The following is a 22,043-nucleotide window of genomic DNA, read 5'->3' on the forward strand; positions in this document are numbered from 1 at the left end:
TTCTTTATTTTCCTGTTTACTTACTGCTAATTGTGTTGTTGTTTTTTGCTTGTTTATTTGTTTCTATCAAGTTGCTGTAAATGCATCTTACACTCCAGTTCCCACCCCCCCATGTAATGTCATCCGGACCCTTGGGGTTCTCGAAATAAATAAATAAGTAAATAAACGTTGTTCCATGATGTTATAGCTGATCTCCCAGTGTACTGTTCATTGTGCAAATTTTCGCCGACCCTTTATGAAGGACACACCATTTCAAAGCTTGTAAAGTGTTTCCTATAAACAGGTGTTAACTGTCAGTGGATGTTCTCTAAAGCACTTTTTTTTTTCTTTAATGAAAAGTAGGATAGCTCTTTCTTCACGGCCTGACATACTCGGAAGTATTAGATCCATGCTTGAATGCCTGACACATAAGTGAACGGCACTTCATTAACCAACGTCTCTAGTGCCGGGATGTCACACCCAACTACTCCACCATTCAGTTCGTCCTAGTGGTATTCCGTTTGCGTAACAAATATAGGGAAACTTAGTTTCGGATGACCTTCGTAATTCCAGTTCACTTTCTTCATTTGGCTACATTTTTTAGATTTCTTGTGGTGACTCTTGTGGACAGATACAAACTTGCAAGACTTAATAATAATTGGGGTTTACGTTGCGAGACAACTGAGATCATGAGCGACGCCACAGCAGTCGGTCTGTAGATTGCCCACCTGAGGGTCCTTTAATGTGCAATGAATGTTCACCACACAACACACCGTATTTAATGTTCCTTGCGGAAGATGGCGTGTCTAAGTAACTTCTATCCTGGCACCAAGTTGATGGCGTCCTTGGTCGGGCTCGAACCGGCGATCTAGGGATCAGAAGGCGAACACACTACAGGCTCAGCCACCAAGGCCAGTTCATGAACAACTCGAACAACATAATTATGAAAGATAAAAGTCACTGAAAAGGTTCGCCAGCTGTAGGACTCGAACCCACATTCTGGATTGCCGGTCCACCAATTTCTACCAATTGAGCTAAGCTAACACGCCTTCTCAGCGACTTCCAGGTTGCGTCATCTGAAGGAACAAACCAGCCACTCTCTCTCACTCATCCTCCTTTCACTCTTGCATTTTTGCTCACTCACACACACACATCCATACGACGGGATCGACGCAGGCGGCAACTGATGAACATGAAAGAACTGATGTTCTGAGGCTGGAACAACATAGAAGGGACCTTTAGGGGGGATCCTTATAAGGACCCTTGGAAGGGACCATAGAAGTATCGTCTATGTTGTTCCAGCCTCAGAACATCAGTTCTTTCATGTTCAACAGAATTATGTTAACTTTGTCATCAAGTAATTCAGTTTCCTGCATATGTTTTGTAACAATTGAACTTGAGTTTTGTCAGCCTGAAGGCTAAGCTTGGAACCACCTCTTATAATTTATTGACTATTTCATCCGTGAATGTATTCACACCTGCTGAAAACATAATAAGCCCCTTAATAAGTAATAAATTTATTAAGAAATTAATAAATAGCTCATAATAACAATTCTGCTCTACGGCTGCGAGCCCCGCTGCTTCTGTGAACGTAGGCTAACCAACCAAAGAGTGTTTACCTGTTCCCAGTGAGCAGTATGTAAGCGACTTGCTTTTTTTCCTTCCAGCTATTTGCGGAATATGCTAGCATGGCAAGAAGTAAGGAGGGCCAGGGCAATGAAGTGTTCCAGAAACTCCTGTTTCTCATTCGTGACTGGCAATATCCTGGAGAGAAATCGTTTGGACTGAAAGGAGGAGAAGCGCTGCTTCGCCCCTGGCTGGAAAGGAACCCCACACTTCCACGTGAAGTATCCGAACTGCGCGAAAATATCAGATCCAGCTTCAGCGAAGTGAGATGTTTCCTCATGCCTAGACCCGGTGACGCGGTAGAGAACACGAGTTTCGACGGAAGGCTTCGTGGTAAGATCCCTGTACACTCAGCTTTCTTACATCCCCCTAGGAAGAGTATGTAGGGGGTCGTAAGGTGAAAACATTCCTCCCAGTTTACATATCCATATAGCTTTCAAACAAAAAGGAAACGGACACTAATTTTAAGGCCGCCACCGCACGGACACCCGTCGTAAAGAAGCATGTCCACAACGTCGTAATCGGCATATACTTTTACATCTAGAGCGCTTCACTAGAAATGTGGGAGTCCCCTATTCTGTGAGTATAGAACGATGTCGATATTAGGACAGTGTTTTATGCGTAATACGTGCTTCCATATCGGTAAAGAGGTGACTGGAAGTTATGGTAATATCTATGAATAACTATCATTCCATTCACTGAACGTATAATGATTTTGTGTTCTATGGTATGTTTTTTTCTTACTGCTGAACTTCATGCCTGAACAGTTATCGCAGACCGACAGGTGCGCAATTTTGCAAATCAACCAGCACGGCAGCAACGCAAGGATAACATCAGGTTTCTGGGGCAATATGTCAGAACTCGCCAATGGGAAGGGATTTCCGCTGATACCGTGATATGAGCACATTTTCGAAAACAGAACCACGGTCCTGAGTGGTCAAAATGGGAGCATGTACGTCAACAGAGCATCTCTTTCACTACCATAGAAGGAACCACAGTCGCTGTGTGTGCTTAAAGAGGAGTGTAGTCTTGCGAACAAACATACTGAAAGTGTTCGCTCGGTTTTGTGTCGCCTTTAAATGCGTCTCTACGTATTCTTTACATGGTCACCATTTTCGAATCAAGCAGTTGGAGGAATCTGTTTGCTACAGCACCCATTCGCCGGAACGTTTGTCCTACTTATACTGCTTGCGACACACTTGTCAGGAATATCCAGAAGGTGGCCCGCTTGTCCCCTACCGGTGGTGTCGCTTTCGAAGGATCCGTACCATTATAGGCTCCAAGGGGAAATCGTGTTGCACAAAATGCCACCAACCGGAAGAGGTCATATTTGATATTTGAGCGTCGTCCGTCTTTATGCCTAGCATGGAGAAGAAATAATGCGAACAGACAACGCACAATATGCTCGAGTACGAGAGAACGTTTCTCTGCGTTGGTGGGGCTATGTCAAACAAGGCTTCACCTCGCAAACCATAATGGTATGGGTTTTTCGCACACGACACCGCCGACACGGGTCAGGTGGACCACAGACATTCTAGACCAGTATGCCGCAAGCAGTGCATTGTTTTCTAACTACGCACCGAAGTGCATCAGTACCTCATAATATCAATCTTCATTCACAGATCTATCTAAAGATTTTAAATACCATATAGAAGACCTGTTGTCTTATCTTCTTTCACCCGAAATGCTTGTTCCGAAAAAGATCAGTGGAAGGATTATTACGTGCAAGGAGCTCGTGTGCATGTTTCAGGTGAGCTTCGTTCGTTTGTAAGTTGTAGAGGGTGTGTACTATCATGGGATGACGACAGTCTCTGGTAGTTAATTATGAGAACGTGTCGTGTTGTCTTTTTCTGTTCCGTGTCTCTGGTTTTATCGTCGTTTTTACAATGTACCAGCTCTCCTGCACCCTTGCACTTCTACCTCTGGTAGTCCGTCCATTTGTTTGTTTCTTAGTGTATGACTATATGCTTTTGTCGAATAATTATTCATCGTTATTGATAATAATTAATAATTATTCAATCATTCATGTGTATTTCGGTATTATTTGTGTAGTATTGCCTGATTATTATACAGGGTGTTCCAATTTAACCCCCGGGCTAAATAATTGGTGCACCAATCGGGTGCACCAATCACCTAACTTACTTTTTTACGAGCATCCGTCTGATACCACCAATAAGCTGCAAACAATGTAAATCAGTGGGAAGCGCTCATTATTTAAATTTATATAAATCTTATTTATTAACATTATTAGAAATTAATATTTATTAATTAACATTATGATGTCTTAAAAACATCATTTATTATATAAATATTGACGCGAGTTTCGTGAAAAACAAAACCACTAAAACAGGGCGCCGTCGGCACCAATGGTTGGTACTACCCCTTTTGGGACCTTCAGTAGACACCTTTTAGAGAAGGATCTGCCCCGTGCACAACCAGTAACCGCCTGTCAACATCCCGCGGACGCAGCGCTGCGGATGTGGCGTGCGTCCGCGGGACAATGCATTCTGTTCAAGTGACGCTTGTTGCACGTCCCAACAACCATGCTAATTAAGCAAAATATATGCGAAATGAACGTCCCAGGTTGTCCGGTTTCAGTCCCTATGGGCCTGGTTTTGAATCACTTTGTCTCTTCATACATAACATACATATTCAATGCAAGCAATCATTTCTACGATCAGCGTCCTTATCCTTGAGCTAGAGCAATGCATTTTCTTGTAAGCGCTGGCTGTAGATGAGAGATAATGACACTGGTCGCCGCAAGTACACTTCTCGCTTCCAATAATAATGATATCTCACAGTGCAGTTACCAACAAAAGACAAGAATACACGTTTCAAAATCTTTTATTTTCGTATTTTGAGCTCCTCACTGCGTGTTATACGCAAGAACACAAACATCAATAGAATAATGATGTCATGGAGGGGGGGGGGGGGGCTATGTTTATTAAAGATAAAGGAAAGGGGGAAAGGTCATGGGTCATTCACCGCCGCTAGGACGGTCGCCGGTATGGGGTCGACGGCGAACAGGTGGCCTCAAGCGCCCACCTGTGCACGTAGTTCGGATGGGGTGCGCACAGCCTCTAGAGGGTGACGTATGTGGGACGTCTGCTGCTGTATAGCATTTGGGGCATCCCAGCTAAGGCGTCCCGGAGGCGTTCAATGCGGATGCTCGGACCCTTGTCGGCTGTCCACGGGCGATTGTGAGTTGTGTGGGCACGAAAGCGGGTCATTTGTTGCAGTAAATAATTGGTTTCGGTATACATATTTTTGTGGCCGCTGGTCGCGCTAAAGTGCAAAAGGAAGTTCTTCCACTCCCGTATCCACGAATGAATTACGCGTTCTTGAGCTTACATCGCAGCGGGGAGTGCTGAAGAAAAAGTAACAGCGTTAGACAGGCTTCACCCGTCTGCCACCCCGCTTATCTGATCTATATGGGTCCTTTCTGTTATGATCCCACGGACCAAGCACAGTTTAGTCACGTACTACCTCGATATGACATTCTTTCCACTAGCACAGCACTGGCCAAACTTTTTCTGCGAGACTCTTCGTTGCGAAGTAAGCCCAAGAACGCGTAAGTCATTGGTGGATAAAGGAATGGAAGAGCATCCTTTTGCGCTTCACCGCAACCAGTCGCGGCAAAAATATGTAACCCGAAACCGATTAATCACTCCAACAAATGACCCGCTTCGGTGGCAGATTTTTGTCCGAAAGGTGTTCCTAAATGTTCCGAAATGGGCAGCACCATTTTAATGCCGACGTTCCCCTGCTTTAGAAATTACGTTTTTCACGAAACTGATTTGAATTTTGACTTAAATAATGAGCGGCGCCCACTCACGCACACGAATTATTTAGCCTGGGGATCGAAGTGAAACACCCTGTATAAGTGACATGACAGACGCAAAAACTGTTCTCGATCTTTTCAGTTTTCATGCATCAACACCTACTGTCCGCACCACTCTTTGTTATATCTACATAACATAGCTGTTCGTCAGAATCGTGAAGAATACAAGCGTCTTTTAACGTTTTTTTTTTTTTTCCTTACTACATCAACTTCTTTTATATATGTTTTCATTACTTTAGACGAGATGTTCACCATAACCTGAAGTTATCATGACTGTTGTGCACTACTGTGTAGGCTTTCGCCATTGGTAGGCAATTTTGAAATAATGAATTATGAGAAATTATTTTCCATCGAGCACACTCTAGAGATATTAGGATTTAGATATATTGATCTCTGTGCGTGAGAGTGCCAGTGGGAAAATCACTATTAAAATTCGTTCATATGTTTCAGACTTATTTCAGCGTCTTCGACCAAAAGGAGCTCCCTCAACCCATGTCTGTTTTCAACGTAGGTTCGACTACACATGATTTTTCGTAGTATATAACAGAATAAAAGTGACGTAGTTTTGAAGAACAACGTACCTCTCATATGTTAAGGGGAGCAAATTTTATACAACGAAGAATTGTAATCTTTCCCTGTACATTCTGCATCTGACACATTTTAATAATGAGGTAGGAGTGATCTTCAGTATATTTACTTTATTCACAGGCAACTGCATTTGTCCACAATAAGCGAATCATCGACGAAATCGTGAAGAAATATGATGCCGCCATGGAAGGGGTAAGACACCTATTAACATATTTCTCTCGCTCGAAAACGCTAAATACACTCGAGTTATCAATGTGGACATTTCAAAGCCCAGCCGTGAAACCCCGTGGCTACAGCTGTTCGACTGCAATGACGTAGTTGCTGAAAGCTGTGTCACTATGACGTGTATTGCAGAGTCTGCTTTCTTGAACTCACTGTAGTCGTGTTCAGTTTAAGAAGACACAAAAAAATAGTCCGTCAACTGCATATGCCGTTGGAGGCAAGGACACGCAATAGCGCGCCACGAGAACTACCGCAGCATCACCATGCACCATCAGTGGGAGATCACACTTTCCGCTACAGCGTGGTGTCATGCGACCAATCTTAACAGCGCCAATACGGAATCGGAGCAAGTACAATGGATAACATTATCAGGCGCAGCAATTGAGCGCCATGCTACTTATCTGCGGCGCAGTAATATTTCCAGAGCTGACAAACTAGATTTCGTTTGATTCTTGAGTTGAACACGGCCTTAGTAAATTTGGCTGAATAAGGCGTCACACTTCCGCTCTTGGCTCTGTCGGCAGCGTAGCGAAGATTAATAAGGCATTAGTTTAATACGGTGGTCACTGGTGGCACCGTAGCTTATCATTCCCATGGACCGAAATCACATGCCATTTTTCGCGTGTCCTAGCACTTCGATACTAAAGTAGAAACTGTAACAAAGGGACGCAGACAAGCGGGTTAAGACAACAGATACAGACTACTAAACAACAGATAGACCTGCAGATTCGCAACTAGCATAAGTTTGCTGGATAGAGACAATATCTAAAGTACACAGGTCCAACAACGAATGGAAATAATGTATATATTGTCTTTATCCATTAAACTTATGCTAGTTGCTAGTCTGCAGTTCTGTCTGTTGTTTACTGTCTCAACCCGCTTGTCCGCATCATTTCGCTGCAGTTTTTATTTTAGTATGTAGTCCGACCAACCACCCATCTCAACCCACTTGTCCTACCAACTTGCTGAATCGCAACTCAACGATCGTAGTAAAGAGGCAATCAGGAGATATTTCACCCGTCTCGAAGCCCTGTCGCACTCGTCGACTGCTCCACCAGGACTCACTATGCAAAATGCAAAATGTGTTGGCTGTTTGGTGTATTGTTACTAAAAGAAAAAACGTTGGGCATCTCTATCCTCCAATGACGTCAAAATGGTCCGGTAAATTCGTTCATTTCTGGTCAGCTCTCGGGCCTCTTACACACGGCTGGGCCGCGCAGAACTACGTCACGAGCCCCATGCGAGGGGGATAGGATACGTCACCATTTACCCTCTACCTTCCTTCTTCCTTGGATTAGCTCTCTCAAAGAGTAATATATTGCTTTAGAAGTATGCAGAATAGAGGTCCCCGATCGCCCGCTGAAGATCACCTGCGCCCGTCGTTGCTTCGCAGGAGCTGGTTTTATTCGTTGTACTACACGCAGCCAGCAAAAATATAAAAAAAGAACGAACAAGAAAACTTGGGGGGGGGGGGGTCACTCACTGCTTCTTTAAAGGAGACATTAATTCCTTGATCTGCCAAATTAGCGGTTCAAGCCGCAACCCAACTGGTAACTCAATGTCGATTTCGGATTTGATGAATAGCTTGTTCGAGGAACGCTGTTTACTCCGCCCGACTCTCAACGAGCACTTTCAATGCCCCTGCCTGCAAACAATAGCCTATCCTCGTAACTTTTTAATTAGTTAGTGAGTATTAGCATACACATACTGGCAACGCAACAGATGACAATAAAAACTTAATATCACGTTGAAATTCATGTTCAGGTATCATCGCCTGGTGAAACAAACCGATATGTCATTCCAGGTCGTCGTATACAGTGAACCCTCGTTAATATAACAACCACCGTACCCGCAGATTTTGGTTATAAAGCGAACTGTCATACTAACGAGAAACGCACCCTCCGCCGATCGCGGAGACCGCTTCGTTTCGGTACTTCTGACATGCACGACAGCAGCAACTGTCCCGATAGTATAACCGAGTCCCTAGAACACTGCCATTTCTATGCAGTACAGTGCTTTGGCAATCCGAAATTGGAAAAGTTACTTATAGTGAAATGTACCATGCAGATACGATGATATAATATATAATAATTATATTAATGTAGATGTATATGCCGACGTGTTCCCGCATGCAGGAATTCTAATACGCCCGTCCATTTCATTACATAACTGCTTTACAGATCGTCAAGAGGAGTGTTCATTCCGAATCTGACACTGAGATTCAAATCGAACACGGCAACCTGATGAAAGAGTGCTTGGCACAGTTCGAGAGCGAACAGAAGCTGGGAAAGGTCGACGCAGCCCTTCGAGAACAGCTAACGAAGGTAATGTACCGTAGCAGCGTTTACGTTCGGCTGTCAAGAACATACAGCACATGACGCCATTAGTGCATGCGGATTATGCGGCCAGGCAGATATACTGTGGGAAGGCATATGTAGCTCTTGAGCTATTGATTACCTAAAATTCGCCAAACGTAATCATTAGATATTTCCGAGAAAATGCGAGATAGCAAAATTGGAGCCAATAATCATTTAAATCCACCTGTCACAAAAATTCAGAAACGAGTACGTGCTTTGATATAGATACAGAGATACAGTTGAAGACGGACTGCATATTGTTACCAGTGGTGTGAGGATATTCAAACTATTTTTGCTTTGCAATTAGTTAGGCAATTAAATGAACTTACTTCGTTTTTTTTTGTTATTATTATATAAGGACTGAAGTCAAAATGTCAGGGAGGAAGTTGCGCCGGGCGATACAGTGACATGAAACCCGTTAATTGGAACTTTGAACATCTAACGGATCCTTCTTCTTCTTTCTTTCTTTTTTTCACTGCTCCAAAGGATAACTTAGGGGCTTGCAAAAAACAGACGAAAGATCTGTCGCAGGCTCGCGGGGAGCGCCGGGTGACTGCGCTTCAAGAGTCCAGTTATCGAACGACATCTTACATTAATGGTTGACATTGACTCCTGGTGCGTCTGCCACAGATCGCGCGTTGTTTTTTCTCTGTACACCTTTCTCATTGATATTTTGGCTCTACTCCTTCCAATTAAAAAGAGTGACTAATTATTTTCACCTAATGAACGAAATAATTACAAAACGAGAAATAGTTTGGGTGTCGTCACACCACAGGTAAGACTATGCAGTCCGTCTTTTTGGTGTGCGATGAACCTTTTTTTTTTTTCAACAGTTTGGCGCATTGTCCGTGAAACACCTTGTATATCAAAGAACGTGCTTGTTTCAGGATGTTTATGAAAGATGATATGCTGAAATAATGGCTGGTTCCAATTCTACTGCTTAGCATTTGCCCGTGAAAACGTGCAATTAATAAGCAAATTAATGAATTTAGGTAAGCAGTCGTCCAATACATGCGCTTTCCAACAGAATGTCTGGCTTTGCCGCATAACCGCCCCCCCCCCGCCCTATTCCCCCTACGCCGCTATTCTCGCTGATTTTCCCGCTGTGACCAAGCCGTGCAACCTTGAGGTTACGCCCACGCACTCAGTCATGCACCACATCCAGACCACCGGACCACCCGCGGTATCACGCCCCTGTCGGCTCTTCGGTGAGCGTCTCCAGATTGCTCGCCGTGAGTTTGACCACATGCTGCAGCTGGGGCTCATCCGTCCATCGTCCAGCCAATGGTCATCACCGCTACATATGGTACCGAAGAAGAACCCCCGGCGATTGGCGGCCTTGCGGCGACTATAGAGCCCTGAATTCCCGCACAGTACGAGACCAGTATCCCTTGCCGCACATTCACGATTTCACCAGTGGCCTTGCTGGTGCGACCACCTTCAGCAAGATCGATCTGGTCAAGGCCTACCACCAGATCCCGGTAGCGCCCGAGGACATTCCGAAGACCGCCATTATCACACCGTTTGGCCTCTTCGAATTCGTCCGAATGCCGTTCAGCCTTCGGAATGCTGCACAGACTTTCCAGCGCTTTATCAACGAGGTCATACGAGGTCTTACATTCGTGTTTGCGTATCTAGACAATCTGCTCATTGCCAGCAAGTCTCCTGAGGAACACGAAGCACACCTGCGCCAGGTGTTCCAGCGCCTGGACGACAACGGCCTTGTCATCAATCCCGGCAAATGCCTTTTCGGCGTTCCATCGTTGGAATTCCTCGGCCACAGCGTGTCGGCGGACGGCATTTCACCGCTCCCGTCCAAGGTACAAGCCGTTCAAGACTTCCCCGTGCCTTCTTCACTGCGGAAGCTCCGCGAGTTTCTCGGCCTCGTAAACTTCCATCGCCGTTTTATCCCACAATGTGGCGACCTCTTGCGACCCTTGACAGACCTGCTTCGTACGCACACCAAGGCGAACTCCCCTCTGACTCACTACTCAGAAGCTCTCACTGTCTTCCAAACCATCAAGGCGGCCCTTGCATCAGTCGCCATGCTCGTACATCCGGTGTCTTCGGCACCTACACGCCTAATGGTGGACGCCTCATCTCATGCCGTTGGCGCCGTTCTCCAGCAGCAGCAGTCCGGCGATGATTGGGCCCCCTTGGCTTTCTTCTCTCAGCGGCTCAAGCCATCCGAAGAGAAGTATAGCACCTTTAGCCGAGAACTCCTCGCCATCTACTACGCTGTGAGGCACTTCCAGCATTACCTCGAAGGCCGGCGGTTCTACGTTCTCACGGACCATAAACCTCTTACGTTTGTCTTCAAGTCCAACCGTAACACATACCCCCCGACCGACCTCCGTCGTCTCTCTCTCATCTCGGAGTACACCACCGACATCCGCTTCGTTCGTGGTGATCAGAACGCTCCGGCCGACGCACTGTCACGCCTCGAGGGTGCCACGTGTTCGGCTGCCATGACCTTCGACACTCTGGCCGCCGCGCAAGCAGGAGATCCTACGCTTAGTCACCTTCTCTCGGACACGACCAAGCACTCCCTACAGCTTCAGAAGGCGCCTCTACCCTTTTCGTCGTCTGACATATGGTGCGACCTCTCTGGCCCCGTCCTCCGTCCCTACTTGCCGCCCTGCCTGCGCTTCCCTACCTTTCGAGATCTTCATAACACCAGCCATCCTGGGATCCGATCCACGCAGCGACTATTGTCATTTCGCTTTGTGTGGCCGGGAATAAACACGGACGTTCGACGTTGGACGAGGGCTTGCATCGCTTGCCAAAAGGCCAAGATCACACGTCACACCAAGACACCCGTTCATCCCTTCACCTTGCCTGACACACGGTTTCAGCGCCTTCATGTCGACCTCGTTGGTCCATTACCCCCGTGCCACGGCCATCGCTACCTTCTTACTATCGTGGACCGCTATACATGATGGCCGGAAGCGGTTCCCCTTCCCGATGCGACTGCAGATACCGTGGCGCACGCTCTCCTCTCCGCCTGGATCGCACGGTACGGCTGCCCCGCCCGCATTACCACCGACCAGGGACGGCAGTTCTAGAGTGCCCTCTTCAGGCGACTCGTGGCGCTCCTCGGCATTCACCATCTCCGTACCACAGCCTACCACCCCGCTGCAAACGGTCTGGTGGAGCGTTTTCACCGCCAGCTGAAGACCGCTCTCATCGCTCGCCAGGCCGGAACTCATTGGGTCGACCATCTGCCCCTAGTCTTGCTGGGCATTCGCTCCGCCCTGAAGCACGACCTTGCCTGCTCTGCCGCAGAGTTGGTTTTCGGCACGACCCTGCGTTTGCCCGCTGACTTCTGGTGCCCCGGTCAAACTGAGCAGCCTGTTCCCCCGGCCGACTATGTCCACGGCCTCCGACGCTCCTTCCGTCAGCTTGCTCCGACCCCCCCGCGCCAGCCCACCACTGTCCCGGTTTTTGTTCCCCCAAGACCTAAAGTCCTGCACACATGCCTTCCTGCGTCGTGACACCGTTCGCCGTCCCCTGGCCCATCACTACGAGGGCCCCTTCCGTGTGCTGTGCCGGTCTGACAAGACGTTTTCCTCGTGAATGCACGAGGAGCACCGTCACGAAGCCTGGGACGGAGTTACGCCGTGAATATGACAATGGCGTATTGATAGCGGTGCGCTGCAGGAGCGTGGTCGTCAAATGCCAGGTCGTTGAACGAGTAGGATGACCACGCAGCGAGTCATCGGAGGAAATAGGCACCATACCTTCAGCGATGGTATCCGCAGTGGTTCGTGAAGTCGCCGCCAAAGTTGGGACGGTAAAAGGCCGAAATACGCCCAACATGGTGTCCGTTGATGAGGTCACTAAACGGAGAGGAAAATAGTGTTCCTCTATACGAGGCACACCGGCTACGATGAAATGTCCTAGCGGGCAGATGTTCGCGGGCTCACACTATCAAGGAGCCAGTACCGGTGCCGGTATCACGCGGTTGGCTCTGTGGCTCGCACAGCGGAGCGGGGCAGCAGATGTGCGCCGTGTTCGTCCACGGTCCGCCACACACGCATTGCGTATTTGAGTCGTGTTTACAGATGAGAAACTTTCTTTGCTGATGAAAGATAACAGATACTAATGCAACCATGGTTTATACCTTCCTTGCAGGATCTCAATGCCCGGTTCGACATGTGCAAACGTACTCGTACAATGTTGAGGGAGCACAGCGAGGTAAGTCCAATTGTTATGTGCCGCTACTATGGTTGTGTGCCGTCCTATATGTCTCACTGAATTCTGTGCAGGAGATGCAGCATCGGGCTGGGAAAGAACGAGAAGAGATTGAGCTTGCTTTTCAAGAAAAACTCAAACAGGTTATCTTGATAGTATTTCTTTATATGATTTCACCTGCCGGCATCTAACGTGTAGTCCATGTAACCAGGGTTGGTTCCCGAAAGTAATGACATTACCGATTATGTTCGAATACCTAAAGAACCCATCTTTTCCTTGTTGTTGTCGCCCAGAGATATACAGGGTGTTTCCTGTAACATGTCCGTGAATTATATATAAAGAGGTTCATGTTCTACAAAGGTGCCGCTTGCTGTATTGGCACTTTTGCCACTAGGAAAGACCGATTTTGTCAATTTTCAACTGCAATAAATCGAGTTTTTAAAATTCATCTCGCAAATTTTCCAAATCAACCCCGCGTTTTCCTAACGATAATGGAAAGCCCAAGTTCGATTTACCCCGAAACATCACTGATCGCATCCAGCATCACAGGAGATAAAAAAAAAGAAAGCAAAAAACGCCATTTTGGAACTCGTAAGTTGCCCGGCGCGCGTATTTGCAACAAGCGGTATCATTGTACAATGTCTAGATCTTCTGAATGTAATTCATGGACACGTTACGGCGAACACCCATTATACGATACTCGTTTTGGTTTCTGTTTGCTTGAGACCATTCCGTCTGTTTCGGCATTACGTTGCTGTTCTTTTTGCAACGTGGTGTAAACAGAGACACAGTACTATTAGAGACAATCGCTGATGAAACTCCATGATAGAGCAGCGTGAGCGATTGACACAACACACACAGACGCGATGGTTTGCGTGCTTTTAGCACATCGCTGTGGGTCGCCTATATATATCATGTACTTCACCCACGATCTAACCGCTATCTATTTACTCGCCATACTGTATCAAACACTGACGGCTTAAATGGAAAGCTTGTCACGGATGTACTAACGTGGTACCTCAGATTAAAATAAAAAATGAGGAGGGATACGATAGGCGACTTCTGTTTCTACTGTTGATACCTGTGGTGTCTTACACCGTATCGTACAGCATTGACGAGCCAGCCAGCCTCCTTCCGTCCCAAACTTTATTCTACTTTCCCTCGTGCCGTGAGGTCCATAACTAAACGAAGCCACAGTGCTATAGTGTTTTCCACACGAACATCAAAACAACATCGACACTAGCTTCCGATAACGCATCGGCAAACATCTTTGCTAAAAGCCTCCCTCATGAAAACAAGAGCCAATGTTGTAACATATGGGACATAACAAATATGAGTGATCGGGTTTCACGTTACCGTCTTTATTGCTGTGATCCTCTGTGCAGCTGCTGTGCTTGAAGGTCTCCAAATCCCACCAGCTGGCGCTCCCCGTCGTCCTTTCTGAGCTCATTTTATTTTCAGTAGGACGCGCCGCGGCCAAAACAAAAGAGTAAATTGCGGGAGAGAACCTTAGTACGCCTCTCACGGCGTGACAAGCGCTGGTGGGCTCCACACCTTTGAGGGCGCATTCCTTGCGGAAATCAGTCTTAATGTACCCCGACGTATTACTACGTGCACTACAGTGTAGTAGTACAGTGTGGTCGGTGTACAGCGAACATTGCCACGGACCTACGTAATAGTTACCGGAAAATTGTCATGGACATTTAAAGTTCATTCGTATTCCCTATCCGTTGTCACAGCATCACGTCTGAATATTTCAAAGTTTGTGTTTGTTGACTGATCACTCTCAATGTAAAAAGTGACTTGGCCAATGCACACGCCATTTCTGTTGAAAGACTCCACTGTACTTTTTGAGCGTTGCGGCTTGTAAGTGTACCGTGCTGTGGAGATCTCCTCTAAGAGCATCTCGTTGGCATCTCGTTGATGACGAGCTCCGACATTCCACCTTAATGCGCAAAATCGCACTTTACATTGTGCACTGAGTATCAGAAGACCAATTCGTCGCAAACCGGAGCCATCCCGAACCGTTAAGACCGAGACAAGTGCTTGATCGGGAAGGAAAATGGTCTTTTCCCCTCTAATAAAGCGTATTTTCTGTGTTAGGTGATAGAAGAGGAGAGGACTAGACACATGGACGAGATTGCTGCTATGGCTGGAACACACAAACTAGATGTAGAAAAGGTAAAGCTCATCTTTCTTTTGGCAGTTATCAGAGATATGGTACAGTACACATCCTGATGTCATTTCGAAATTTTCGCAGGTGAAAAAGGCGATGGAGGGTCAATCAATACAAAATAAGATATTGGAAGTTCTGGTTGGAGCAGTAAAAGCTGTGCCCAGCGTGATGCAGACCTGGAACAAATTTCTGGAATATAAACAAAAGATGACTAAACAGGAACCAAAATAAACGCGTAAGTACCCACTGTTACAAATATATCTCCCAGAATATACGCTTAAAAATCAACGCACAAAAATAACCGCCGAAACATCCCCGTTTAAATAAAAACGCTAAAGAATCCACGGTTAAGAATATATCGTTCAAAATAAATCGTTTCAGAATCCCCCCCCCCCCCCCAATCCACCCTACAGTTGCTAGAGTCATGTCGTATGACCCAAATCAAGGTGAACTGCAAGCAAGGGGCTTAAACTAACCTCACAGTACCAAACTAGCCTAAACTATCCCCAACTAACAGCAACAAGAACACACAGAAGACATATGGCAGCCATGACAGACCACAAGATAGAGGGTGAGGGCTAACAAGGGCAGAAACCGCGAATATAAGTTACGTCTTACTGCTGTCCTCTGCGTCGAAATACACACCTATCACTCTGCTGTCATGTTGGACTACAGGATATATTTTAAAACCGTTTATTTTAGCGATATAATTTTAAACAGTTTATTTGTAACGACATATCTTGCAACGATATATTTTCATGTTGGATTCGTGAGCGATTATTTTTTCGGCGGGGATTTTTGCGTAGTTGATTCCTTACCGGGAATATTAGGCGGTTTATTGTAAAACAATATATTTTGAAAGAGTAGTTCTTAAATGATTTATTCTTAAAAAATTATTAGTGTGACCCCCGTCGAAACTGCGGGAGAGTACAAGTACAACAGTGTTGAACGAATTCCAACCGCACACAGATCTTGAAAACTTTGCCCGTAATCTGCGCCTGAGGGAGTTTTTCCACGATGAAGGGAACTCCAGATGGACGACTTCCCATTTCAAAACATGTTCCAGTTGCCGACCCCCACTGAACACAGGGACCGCCATCTCGATGATTACATCCAGGCTGTGCGAAAGGACATCCTCAAAATAACGTCCAAAAGAGGACCGCCACGGCACAATCTGTCAAGTGAAGAACAGAAAGCACTGATCAATCTTGCAGAAGGAAATGAGATTGTCATGAAACTTGCGGACAAGGGAGGTGCATTTGTGATCATGGACAGTCACGCATATACTGGCGAGGAAGCCCGCCAACTGTAAGACACAACCTTTCATGAGAGGCTTAATCGCGATCCCACACCAGACAATGCGTCAAAGATCTAGAGGACCTTAACGACCTCCGTGACAGGAAAAAAAATATCATGCCTTGCAAAAAACCTCACTGCAGGACTTGCCCCCTTCATATTGTCAGCACGGGAAGTTACCAGCACCACCACAAACTTCAAATTCCATATTAATGGCACTTTTGACTGCGGGACTCAAAACGTAATATGCCTTCCGCATTGCACCATATGTCAAGCTCAATACATCGGACAAACCTGCACATCATTCAGAATTCGCTTCAACAACCACAAGTCCCACACCAAAACAAAACCGGAGCTTCCGCTGTCTGGGCACATGGTCCTTCCTGTTCATGCAATCGAGAAACTCTGTAGTGCCAATCCGGATTCAAGAGCGATAGGGATCGTGAAATGAAGGAATCCTTTTTAGTACTTAAATTCAATCCGAGCCTAAACGAACACCCAGGTTCGTTTCCGCTGTTCACTGTGAAAATCATGAAGAAAAAGTAAGGCCTACAACACAACAGGAAGCTACACCCGTTCACGCGACGAAAATAAGTCCTGCGTTGGCTGTCTTCCACGAAAGTTCTCCCTAGTCGCCTGAAATGATAAAAAGAGAGACGGCAGAACGAACGGAGGAGGGTCGGGGGACTTGGCGTATGAGCTAAGGTTGCGAAGTGCAGACACTACGCCGGGGTCCTCGTTTATTTTGGACTGGAATTTGTGGATTAGGAATGATTGGAGCGCAGTTTTCCAAGGGAGTAATGACCCATATGGGTCACTATGGGAGCACCCTTTATGACTATGAACCACAACAAGAATGTTCAGAAAGAGCTAGACTAAAAACAAAAAAACACAAATTAAGATGGTCACCGACAATAAGAAGAAGTAGCGAATAGGCCTTTCTGTCGTCTGAAACCATTGTGTCCAGTGTGTCAATACGCCTCGTTTGTACGAATTTTAATGGTTTTTGTTCTACTTGCAGGGCCTGTTGAGTGGCAGCAAAAACAGAAGCAGCTACCTGCTGGAAGTGTTACAGGTTTAATAAAAGAAGTATAAGAACTATAATACAAATAACTAAAAGGCTATGGCGTTGTGGGCTTGGTCCTCGTAGCTGAACATCGTTCCGTATTCTTCCTCCAGGTCGTCGTTTGGTATCAACGGTCTCTATTTCCTCGTTAATTTGCCGTAGTTCGTTGTCGTGAGCCACGAGTCTATTTTGGTAGCCCGGTGAGACGTTCACGTCGCTTCGTAGCTCTGTCACCTCGGTTACCACCTCTGTGATCTGCGGTCGGCGCACGTTTGTGCTTGAGACGAGCCATCTTGACTGTATAGTGCAGTCCGTTAATCCCGGGTTTCAGCACCATGATGTTGTGAACCGATAGAAAATCACTCGAAGTGGGACTTACGGAGCTGCGCTCCTAGTGAGTGGACTCTCGAGTACTCCAAGTAAGTCCAAGTATCCAAGTACTCCGAGTAAGTCCAAGCACACTCCTTGAATTCAACATGTCGTCCATACAACTATAAGCCTATCAATCTCGAATGGCACTCAACACACACATATGTTTTTTCTGTAACCGGTGTGCAGCCTAGATCACCACGTTCACATAATCCCCTCCACACTCTAACAAAGCGGCCATTCACTCCGGCCGTAGAAGCCTGTACACTCTAAGAAAACGAAGTAGAATTTTGAACCCTTGCGGGTACAACGGCAGCGTTTCTACCTCCCATGAGCAGTTCCTCCGCCATCAGTATAACTGGGCGCTTCCCTCGCATCTTCTCCTCTCCACTGCGTCAGAACCCAAGTGCGGTTTGCTTGTAACAGGTACAAGTGAGTGCGAGCGGTACAACGGTTGTGAATGGCCGCAAGATGTCGTGGCTGAAGCAACGATGGATGATTTCGATGAATGTGTATTTTATTTTCTCCTAACTCATATTTTTTCACAGCCGTTTCTGCATGTTATTTTGTGTCCGAACAGCATGTCAAGTTGACATATTTTTCGGAAGATGGAAGATGCCGCTGACGGCTACGGGATGCACTGTGTTGCGGTAGTGGGGTTGTAAATAAATGTTCTGCTGGTTTTGCGTCGTTTGGTCTGTCCGCTATCGGTGCTTCAAGCAGTCATGAGTGGATATTGTGCTGACAACGGAGGCCAGGGCGATTGCGCAGGTGTCGGTAAGGCCCTTGCAATCACTTGCAATGAGCAACGACGCAGTCGTGGACGCAGTTTACAAAGTCTTCGCAAAACCCGCATCGAAGACATCGGTGGTGATTCCGCTTTTAGCTTTTCTTCGCTATCTCTCCGCGTCATATTTGATATCGAATGCCGAGCATCCCAAGTTGTAATTGCGGCGATGGTGGAAGTGCTTATGGAGCAGATGAAGATATGGTGGAATGTGAACGTTGCTTTGTTCGTCGTTTCGGTCAACCGTGCCGTCCCTATACCTGTGAATCCCGAGAGCAGGAGATGAATGCATCTCCTGTATGCGGACAGTTCGCTGCGAGCTTTTTCGTTTTGTTTGACCTGTCGTGCAATGTGTTGTGCTGTCTGCTAACGGTTTGTGGGAGTGACATGGCCACTATGCGCGTCTTGCGCAAAGTCAGTGAACTACGCCCATGCTTACGGGCTTTGTGCGACACACATGCGTTTAACAAATGCATTTTTTTTTTCACAACGTAACTCGACCCACCTTTGACAGATGGTACATGCGTTTGCAACGCTGCAGTGATTTCAATGGTCCCCGTTATCTGGTCAATCGGGGGGGGGGACATATGACTTGCATGCAGAATGAGGCATCTAAATACTGCCAAGTGAACTGCATGACATTGTTGGCAGTTCTCGATTAAAAGTGTTACATGTAAACCGGAAACAAACGACAGAAAACTGAGGCTCTTCTTCAAGAGTGCAAGCACTGCTTTGACATCTTGATGTTCATGAAGACATGTTGTTGGAATGAGTACGATGTCCTCCGGCTGACTGGCTTCCAAACGTACTTTTTAAACCGTGCCGTGAAAAGGGGTGGCAGAGTCTCCCTACTTGTTCGAGACATGCCATGGGATGTTCTATTACCATGCAGTGTTCGCAGTGCTAATTACGAAGTGCTTTTGCTGTTATCTGGGTAATACAGGATCATGACAGTAATACCTCATTGTTCTTCATTTTCTTACAAGGTTTACTGTCATCAATCAACTGGTATCAATGACACCAAACTGACTATTTTTAGGTGTATCTAGAATGTCAACCCATCAGATGACGCTTGCTGACTGTTGACTGAACATAACGGTTTTGTAAATTTAATTGGTACTCCTACCTGCATTGGATCCACTACAAGTAGTTCAATCGATGTATTTATTTACAATTATTCTGCAGACATAGTAGGAGGCACGGATATCAGTGACCATGTAATCATATTTTCATGCTTTGGTAAAAACCGCTGCAGAGACAGAATGCCCATAAAGCAACAGGAGATTAACGAAACCAACTTGCAGAAGTTTAGAGAAAAGATACAGTCCATTGAATTAGCCACATTCTTGTGTGTCAGGATAATATTTAATAATTGGGAGTTTTACGTCGCGAGACAACTGAGATCATAGTGTGTCAGGAGCCAGATAATACGTACAATACAGGTAACATGTCAACAAAAAGGCAAAAAAAGCTAAGCACGACTACAACTTTGCTGTTTTCCAGTTGTGGCAACTTGTCTGCGATATGGCGCAATGTAAATATGTTACTACACGGCGGAAAGCCACGCAAAGGTCTGAGACACATTGACATGGACGGTGTTCGCTACCATGGGCAGGACATGGCACAAGTTTTTAATGATTATCTGGTCAGCCTACCCTGTCAGGGAATAAGCTAGAGTCACACCGAGAATGCATGCAAACAAATAACCCAAGTCCAGAGCAGTTCTATATTCCTGAGCCCTACCGACAAATCTCAAGTGTTTAATAGCTTTATGAATATAAAAAAATACCAAGGTTTTAGGTGTCGATAATATGCAGATAGGTTCAATTAGAGTAGTGCTTGACCTCATAATATATTATCTATTGTTTATTTTCAACCTTTGTATATGCACAGGAGCGTTTCCTAAAAGCATAGAGGTGGCAAAAGTCACTGATTTACAAGAGCGGCAACACAGATTGTGTTTGAAATTACCACCCTATCTCCATTTTATGATTTTTTTCAAAGGGCTTCGAACATACAATTTATACAAGGCTTGTCGCTTTCCTTGATAAACATCACTTTCTGTCCAAATGGCAGTTTGGTTTGCGCGAAAACTGTTCAGCCGAACTAGCTCTATTACTACAAAAAGAAATTATTATATACTGAATAGAAAATATTGAATGTAAGCTGCTAACACTGGGGGTGTTTATTGACTTCACCAAGGCTTTTGATTTTGTATCTTTCAGTGTATTACTGCAAAACCTATCCCATTATGGGATTCGGGGTCCTGCACTTTCATTGTTCACAACGAATCTGCCGGACCGTTATCAGAAGGTGGTCATTAATGGGTACTCATCTACTCTGCGTAAGATACAGTCTGGGGTACCACAAGGGAGCCTATTGGTCCCGCTCCTTTTTTCCATCTATCTAAATGACAATGTACTAATAACAAATGAGGTCGAGTTCATCATCTATGCAGATGACACCAGTCTATTTTTTACTGACAATGATCCTGACACTCTAGTACACAATGCAAATCACGTACTCCAGGAAGTAAAATCCCTGGCTGATGCTAACCCGATGACAATAAATGCCAACAAAACTAAGGCTGTTATTATTATTTTTTGCTAAAAATAAGGTCGTAGAAGCAACAGTGCCACTTGTAATTAATAACTAGAGCCTGAAGTTTTCGGGGAATATTTTTTTCACAATTCGGTAAATATCTGGGATATCATCATGTGCTCTAAATTCATGCAAATTCGGGTGGAAAAACTTCCGGTACGCTAAAATTGGGGAGAAATCGGGCTCTATTACTCAAACGAACTGTACCAGTTTGGTACAAACGGTGATGTAATTGCGTTTGCTGCCAAAAAAGCTAGTGTGCATTCCTACAGATGTTTCGGTAAGGACAATTTGCCGGGTAAAAATCGTGTTTCACCCTAAAGAGGCCACCTACGATTCTGGGTGCAAATTCGGGGAAGAAACGGGTTTGACCCTAAAACTTCAGGCTCTATTAATAACACGGTTGTGGATTTCGCTGACACTGTGAAAACTCTATTACGCAAATCTTTCCTGGGCGCTACACATCAGTCACGTTCACTCAAATGCTTCACAGATATTTGGTTTTCTGTACAGATATTGAGCGCACATGACGAAGTCTGTTGTTCTATTACTCTACTATGCATTAATTTACTCACAATACAGCTACTGCTTTTTGGTGTGGGGTACTTCCGCAAAGTCAAGATTGAACATTCTGTTTGCTCTCCAAAAGAAATTTCTCCGAATTCTGGACAACCTACCGTGCCTCACATGACTCAAGGGCTTTTTGAAAAATATGGTGTGATAAAGGTACATATTTTATACCAATACAAATTATGTAGTTAACAAACAGCATCAAAAAAGTTCTTGACATATGCCCATAAAGCAACAGGAGAGTAACGAAACCAACTTGCAAAAGTTTAGAGAAAAGATACAGTCTACTGAATCAGTCACGTCCTAGTGCGTCAGGAGCCAAGTACGTGTTGCACCATGCATTGCATGGGAAGTTGACCGTAAAATGTAGA

General features: G+C 45.6%; 1 protein-coding gene across 2 annotated transcripts in view; it reads left to right on the top strand.

Annotated features, from left to right (window-relative positions):
- Positions 1 to 17,398, top strand: part of LOC135379048 (atlastin-2-like) — a 30,406-nt gene extending 13,008 nt beyond the window's left edge. For both annotated transcript variants that reach the window (XM_064612299.1, XM_064612300.1), the window contains exons 5-14: positions 1,647 to 1,938; positions 3,228 to 3,355; positions 5,897 to 5,953; positions 6,155 to 6,226; positions 8,437 to 8,580; positions 12,748 to 12,810; positions 12,882 to 12,950; positions 14,911 to 14,988; positions 15,068 to 15,218; positions 17,301 to 17,398. In XM_064612299.1, the coding sequence (XP_064468369.1) occupies positions 1,647 to 1,938; positions 3,228 to 3,355; positions 5,897 to 5,953; positions 6,155 to 6,226; positions 8,437 to 8,580; positions 12,748 to 12,810; positions 12,882 to 12,950; positions 14,911 to 14,988; positions 15,068 to 15,214 (1,050 nt within the window). In that variant the 3' untranslated portion in view covers positions 15,215 to 15,218; positions 17,301 to 17,398. The remainder of the gene's footprint in view (positions 1 to 1,646; positions 1,939 to 3,227; positions 3,356 to 5,896; positions 5,954 to 6,154; positions 6,227 to 8,436; positions 8,581 to 12,747; positions 12,811 to 12,881; positions 12,951 to 14,910; positions 14,989 to 15,067; positions 15,219 to 17,300) is intronic.
- The last annotated feature ends 4,645 nt before the right edge of the window (positions 17,399 to 22,043 follow it).

Source organism: Ornithodoros turicata, chromosome 1 (genome assembly GCF_037126465.1).
Source record: "Ornithodoros turicata isolate Travis chromosome 1, ASM3712646v1, whole genome shotgun sequence".
Lineage (NCBI taxonomy): Eukaryota > Metazoa > Arthropoda > Arachnida > Ixodida > Argasidae > Ornithodoros > Ornithodoros turicata.